Source organism: Stenella coeruleoalba (assembly GCF_951394435.1).
Source record: "Stenella coeruleoalba genome assembly, chromosome: X".
In the NCBI taxonomy this organism is placed as follows: Eukaryota; Metazoa; Chordata; class Mammalia; order Artiodactyla; family Delphinidae; genus Stenella; species Stenella coeruleoalba.
The window spans coordinates 119,567,443-119,574,565 of record NC_137152.1 but is presented as its reverse complement, the minus strand read 5'-3'; the positions used below and the strand labels follow the sequence as shown (position 1 = coordinate 119,574,565).

General features: G+C 60.3%; 1 protein-coding gene across 1 annotated transcript; it reads left to right on the top strand.

Annotated features, from left to right (window-relative positions):
• Positions 1-1,260: 1,260 nt before the first annotated feature.
• Positions 1,261-6,716, top strand: LOC307180672 (paraneoplastic antigen Ma6F-like; the record flags this gene model as incomplete). Its single annotated transcript, XM_079911038.1, has 3 exons — positions 1,261-1,823; positions 4,156-4,697; positions 5,367-6,716. Exons 2-3 carry the CDS (start codon positions 4,227-4,229, stop codon positions 6,714-6,716), a joined length of 1,821 nt encoding a protein of 606 aa, XP_079767164.1. The 5' UTR covers positions 1,261-1,823; positions 4,156-4,226.
• Between the last annotated feature and the right edge of the window lie 407 nt (positions 6,717-7,123).

Here is a 7,123-nt window from a genome sequence, read left to right as displayed (position 1 = left end):
GATGTCAGGAAGTGCTGCACGTGCTCATTCCGCCCTATGGCCTCCCAGGGCCAACTGTGTTCTGGGGTCCAGGCTCCCCTCAGTCCTCCCTCAGGGCCCTCACCTTGACTCCACGGAGGACCTGGGATTCTCTCCCGTGCCCACGAGACACCCCGACCCTTATACTGCCTCCCCAGCCTCTCTGAGACCCCGCCCCGTGCTCCCCCTCCTCAGCGTCTCTGAGACCCGGATGTCAGGAAGTGCTGGACGTGCTCATTCCGCCCTATGGCCTCCCAGGGCCAGGTCTGTTCTGGGGTCCAGGCTCCCCTCAGTCCTCCCTCAGGGCCCTCACCTTGACTCCACGGAGGACCTGGGATTCTCTCCCGTGCCCACCAGACACCCCGACCCTTATACCCCCTCCCTAGCCTCTCTGAGACCCCGCCCCGTACTCCCCTCCCCAGCGTCTCTGAGACCCGGATGTCAGGAAGTGCTGGACGTGCTCATTCCGCCCTATGGCCTCCCAGGGCCAGGTCTGTTCTGGGGTCCAGGCTCCCCTCAGTCCTCCCTCAGGCCCTCACCTTGACTCCACGGAGGACCTGGGATTCTCTCCCGTGCCCACGAGACACCCCGACCCTTATACCCACTTCCCAGCCTCTCTGAGACCCCGCCCCGTACTCCCCTCCCCAGCGTCTCTGAGACCCGGATGTCAGGAAGTGCTGCACGTGCTCATCCCGCCGTTTGGCCTCCCAGGTCCCACTCTGTCCTGGGGTCCAGGCTCCCCTCAGTCCTCCCTCAGGCCCTGGGAAGTGATTAGCCCGTGAGGGGGGAGCCCTCATGAATGAGATTACCTCCCTTATAAAAGAGGCCCCAGACGGCTGCCTCATCCTCTTGTGCCATGTGAGAAGATGGCTAGTTGATACAGCTAGACAAGAAACCAGTCCATATAAAGAAGAGCTTTATTACTATTAGTTATTACTCAGCCGTACAAAGGAACGAAATTGGGTCATTTGTAGAGATGTGGATGGATCTAGAGACTGTCATACAGAGTGAAGGAAGTCAAAAAGAGAGAAACAAATATCGTGTATTAATGCACATATGTGGAACCTAGATAAATGGTACAGATGAACCGGTTTGCAGGGCAGAAATAGAGACACAGACGTAGAGCACAAACATATGGGCACCAAGGTGAGAAAATGGTGGGGGCGGGCGGGGGGGGTGATGAATTGGGAGATTGGGATTGACATATGTACGCTAATAGGTATAAACTGGGTAACTCATAAGAACCTGCTGTATAAAAAAATACATAAAATAAAATTCAAAAGTTAAAACAAACCAAAGAAATAAGAATAGGTTTATGACATTATCAATCACAGTAGAAAACCACCTGTAAAGACAAATGGACGTACTTGCCACAACGGGCTCTGCATCGCCAAGTTCGCTCCCCCAACTCCGCAGCCTCGCAGGAGGCCTTCCTATTGGTGGAAGGCCAATGGGCGTGTCTTTCGCTTCCGGAGGCGCCAAGCCTTGGGACCTCAGGCCCTCAGTGCGCATGGCTACTGCTGCTTCCGTAGCAGAGCGCCTCCTCACGTGCTCTTCTGATCCAACCAGTTTCTCGGTAAAGAGACGTCTAGAACTTTCTCCCTCATCTTCCTGGGGCTTCCGGGAGCACCCGGAAGCCCACGTGGCGTTCGCACAGAGTGCCTGGGACAGTCGGCGGCACAGTTCCTGGCTGCTCTGCTGAGACGAGCTCTTCAGCCCCTCGTGAGCGGGACTCCGGAGCCATCCACAGAGTCAGAGCGAGTCAGGAGACAGGCGGGGGCTCTGCCGGGGGCTGGACTCCGCAGGTACCGGGGGCCCTGGGAAGGAGTGGAGGTCGGGGGAGGGCTACGGGCTGCTCGGTTGGGAGTGGGGGAGCGGCGGCGGAGGGTAGCGGGCTGAAGGGGGGCTGAGGGAAGGGTCCCCCAGTGAGCGGGTGAGAGGGGAGGACCGCTGGCTTCCGGGGTGGCTGGTGGGGGGCGTTCTGGAGTCGGGGTGCAGAGGGTGGGGCTAATGGCTAAGCGTGGGGGGGGGGCCTGAGCAGAGGGCTTCCTGCTGGTCGGGTGGGGCTGGCCTTGGGGGCCAGAGGAGAGGACGACTGGCTGCGGGGGTGGGGAGGACGGGACGGGACGGGACGGGAGGGGCGGGCCCCACCCCCGGGGCCGAGACGGGAGGGGAGGGCTAGCGGCTGCTGCGTGTGGCGGGAGGAAGGGGGAGCTACTCCTGGCTGAGGCGGGGGTCGATGGGGAGGACTCCCGGGCGCGGGTGCGGTAGGCGTTAGGGGAGCTCCCGGCGGGGCGGGGCGTGGGGTTGGGGGGGAGGACGCTCGTGGCAGTTAGGGGGCTCCGGCTCCCGGGTGGGCGGGGGCAAGACGGGTGGGCTCTGCGTCTGGGGTACGAGAGCGAGAGCCCCTGGCGCTGAGTGTGCTCCGGGGAGGACTCCCCGGTGTGGGGAGGTGAGAGAGGCAGTCTGACCTCTACGCATGGCGGGGCGCCCGGCTTCCAGGGCCCAGAGCGGAGCGCCACCAGCTGGTGGGTGGGGGAGGGTGTATGGAGGGGATGTAGTGCGAGGGGTCGGGGAGGAGCCGCCTGGCCACGGGGGGCGGGGGGGGGGGGGCGTAAGTGAAGCTGAGAGGGGGAGGCGCTGGGGCTGCTGTGATCTGGTGGAGGCTGTTGGCCATGGCAGATGGATTTGTGGGGGTCCAGGGAGGGGCTCTGGCCCACTGCATTAGGCATCGAGAGCTTCAGGTCGCCTCTGTCCGGGTGGCACAGGAATTGCAGAGGTCGGTGGGCAGGGCAAGACCCTGGCCTCCACACAGAGTACACAGATTCTTTACGAGGGTGCTTTGCACATTCACCCGGACACGCCATACCAGAGTTGTAAAACAGTCTCCATAAATTTAGCAGTATTGCAAGTTTCCATGATAAGTTTTCTCATCACGGGGGAATTTTATTTGATGGTACTAATGATAATATATCTTCAAATATTGGGAAACCCATGGATCAAAGAGAAAAATCACAGAGGGACTTAGAAAATGTTTCCAAGTGAATACTAAAAAAGCACAACTTACCAAAATTAGTGGGAGGCAGCAAAAAGCGACAGGAGGAAACTGTATTCCTCTAAATGCTTCTGTTAGAAAAGAGTCAGGACATAAAATCAGTGAGCTAACAGTCCATTGAGAGATGCTAGAAGAAGAAGAGCAAAGGAAACATAAAATGAAGTAATAAGAGAGCTAAGAGAGGAAATCAGTGATAGAAAGCAAATTATGGACACGGTGAACGAAGCCATGCGCTTCTTTCAAAAGAGCAAGGAAACCGAGCAAGTCCTAGAACGATGAATCACGGAAACATAGAAAGAACGCTGATCCCCAATATGAGGAATGAAAGAGGGCCAACGTTACGGATCAGATGTACATTAACAAAGAGGATATAGGGGAATATTATGGGACATTATGGAAATGTTTATGCTAACAAATTGGAAGACTTGAAAAATTCCTTGGGAAAAAGGCAGCTTCCTAAAACTGAGGCCAGAAATGTAGAAAAGGTGACGAGCCTTCTGTCTTTTTTAAAAAAATTATTTTATTTTACTTTATTATTGTTTCTTGAGTCGTACGCAACAAGTGCTCTTTTGTTATTATTTTTAAATTTTATTTTTACTTTTGGCTGCGTTGGGTCTTTGTTGCTGCGCGCGGGCTTTCTCTAGGTGCAGCGAGCGGGGGCTACTCTTCGTTGCGGTGCGCAGGCCTCTCATTACGGTGGCTTCTCTTGTTGCAGAGCACGGGCTCCAGGCATGTGGGCTTCAGAGGTTGTGTCACGTGGACTCAGTAGTTGTGGCTCGTGGGCTCTAGAGCGCTGGGGTCAGTGGTTGTGGTGCGTGGGGTTAGTTGCTCCGCGGCTTGTGGGATCTTCCCGGACCGGGGATCGAACCTGTGTCCCCTGCACTGGCAGGTGGATTCTTAACCACTGCGCCACCAGGGAAGTCCCTAGCCTTCTATCTTGTAAATAAATGTAATTTATAAAAAAAGTTTCCTAAAGTCAAACAAACCAAACAGGGCAGGGAGGTGCTCCAGGCTGCTGCTGTGAGGGGCACTAGGGTGGGCTGTGTGGCACAAACATGATTCTCTCCTCTTTGCACCCACAGGCCGATTCCCACACTTCAACAGCCTGTGCACACCTGTTTGATCGCTTCCCCCCACCCTCAGGTCCTCGAAGATGGCGATGGCTCTGGCGGTATTGCGGGACTGGTGCAGGTCGATGGGCGTGAACGCTCAGCGATCTCTGCTCATCCTGGGAATCCCAGATGACTGCAAAGACCAGGAATTCCAGGAGGCTGTGCAGGCTGCCCTGCGTTCCCTGGGCAGGTACCGAGTGCTGGGCAAGGTCTACAGAAAGGAGCTGGGGTCGAGTGTTGCCCTGGTCGAGTTTGCTGAGTGTTTAAATCGAAGCTTGCTCCCCCGCCAGATACCAGGCAAGGGAGGGCCCTGGACTGTGGTCTGCCTGCCCCAGGCCCCTGATGCTGATTCACAGGATAGACCCAGTTGCCCTGCGCAGCCCCAGGGACAAGCAGTGGTTGGCAGGGCGGGTGAGGCAGGAACTGCAGGTCACTCAGGAACTGCAGGGGAGGAGGAAGCTGCAGGGGAGGCGGGAGTCGCAGGTATGGAGGGAGACACAGGTGAGGAGGAAGCCTTAGGTGAGGAGGGAGCTGAAGGTGAGGAGGGAGCTGCAGGTGAGGAGGGAGCTGAAGGTGAGGCGGGAGCTTCAGGTGAGGAGGGAGCTGAAGGTGAGGAGGGAGGTGCAGGTGAGAAGGGAGCTGCAGGTGAGGAGGGAGCTGAAGGTGAGGAGGGAGCTGAAGGTGAGGAGGGAGGTGCAGGTGAGAAGGGAGCTGCAGGTGAGGAGGGAGATGAAGGTGAGGAGGGAGGTGCAGGTGAGAAGGGAGCTGCAGGCGAGGAGGGAGCTGAAGGTGAGGAGGGAGCTGCAGGTGAGGAGGGAGCCTCAGGTGAGGCAGGAGCCGCAGGTGAGGAGGGAGCCTCAGATGAGGCGGGAGCTGCAGGCGAGGAAGGAGCTGCAGGTGAGGCAGGAGTTGCAGGTGAGGCAGGAGCTGAGTCAGATGAGGAAGGAGCTGCAGGTGAAGCAGGAGGTGAAGGTGAAGCAGGAGCTGAGTCAGATGAGGAAGGAGCTGCAGGTGAGGAGGGAGATGAAGGTGAGGAGGGAGCTGAAGGTGAGGAGGGAGCTGCAGGTGAGGAGGGAGCTGCAGGTGAGGAAGGAGCTGCAGGTGCGGAAGGAGCTGAGGGTCAAGCAGGAGCTGAGGGTCAAGCAGGAGCTGAAGGTGAAGCAGGAGCTGAGTCAGATGAGGAAGGAGCTGCAGGTTACAGAAATGTTGCAGGCGTGGCAGGACTTCTGAGTATGGCAGGACCCACGGGCGGGGCAACGGCTGCGCCTGAGGAAGCAGTTGTGACAGCGGCAGGCGCCATGGGTGAGGCAGGGCCCGGGACCCAGCAGTGGAGGCAGGCCTCGCAGCCCGTGCTGGACAGCATGGGCTACCAGGAGCTGGGAACCTTCTCTGGGATGGAAGAGCCGGGCCACGGGGAAGGGTCCTCTGAGAGCTGGCTGGAGCAGGCCAGCCACACGCTGCACCTGTGGCGCCACGTGTCTGAGAGGGAGAGGAGGAGGAGGCTGGTGGAGAGCTTGCGCGGCCCCGCGCTGGACCTCCTGCGCGGCCTCCTGGCGGAAGATCCCGAGCTGGCTGCCCAGGACTGCCTGGCCGCGCTGGTGCAGGTGTTTGGGAACAAGGACCCCCGGGGGAGTGCTCGGCTGAAGTTCGTGACCTGTGCCCAGCGGCCCCAGGAGACTCTCTCTGCGTACGTGATGCGCCTGGAAGGCCTGCTGCAGTCGGCCCTGGAGAAGGGGGCCATCCACCCGGCCATGGCGGACCAGGCGCGCGCCCGGCAGGTGCTGACGCGGGCCCGGCTGAACGACACGCTCCGGGACACGCTGAGGAGGAGGCGGCTGATGAGGAGGCCTCCCGGCTTTGCGGGGATGCTGCGGCTCATCCAGAAGACCGAGGCCTGGGACGCCGACCCGGCTAGCAGGGAGCACTTCCCAGGGCAGGAAGAGGCCCGTGTGGACGTTGCAGTCCTGGCAGCAGCCGCCCAGGCCGCCCCGGCCCATGAGGCCATCACCGCAGGCACCACTGCACATGGCACCAAGGCCTCCCCGGCCGGTGAAGATAGCACCGCCCAGGCCGCCCGTTCCAAGGAAGGGAGCGCCGAGGACCACCCGTCACGTGAGGAGGCCAGTGCGGCAGTTGCCGGCACTGCCAAGGCTGGCGAGGCGGCCCCTGAAGACCATGGTGCCGCCAGGGCACACCCTGAAGACCATGGTGCCGCCAGGGCAGCCCCTGGCCCTGGGGAGACCAGCAAGGCGTCCGCGGCCACTCAGGAAGATGGAAGTGCTGCCGCCCCTGCGGGCCTAGGTCAGGCAGGACCCTCAGATGCCCCCGGGGTCCCCATGCCTGGCCGGATGGGCAGTGCTTCCCCGGTGGCCCCAGGAGGTCCTGGCTGGGAGCCAGAGGGCCTCGCCCAGGCAGGAGGCCAGGAGGCCGAGGAGACCCCCGAGGAGGGGCTCAAGCCCATCCCAGAAGAGCCGGGAAATGAGGACGGGGCTGCAGAGATGAGCCCCCCGGGGTTCACCTCGGGCCAGTAGGCTCAGCAGGCCCCAGGGCCCCCACGCTTGGAGGCAGGGGGAGGCCAGGCCTGGCAGCCTACTGGCCCCATATTAGGGGCCACTCCAGGTGCCTGGGCCTCCCTCCTGAGAGGGGACCCCTATTCATCATCCCCTGGGGCAGGTTGCTCCCTGTACTGGCAAGCCCAAATGTGTCCCTGTAGGCCCCAGAGGGACCCAGGTGTCAAGGAACCCCCCAGCCCCCGCTCCCCTCCCCCCAACACACACACCCTAGCCATCGTCCCCCCGCAGAGCCCTGAGGTGCGCCACGTGCCAGCCAAGGCTCTGGTCTCTGTGGGCCAGTGTCGTGAGCTCAACATGTGCTTTCTGGGCATAGATTCAGGCCCAGCGCTGCCTGTTGTTGTGGAAATGTGCATGTGTTCTCCTCT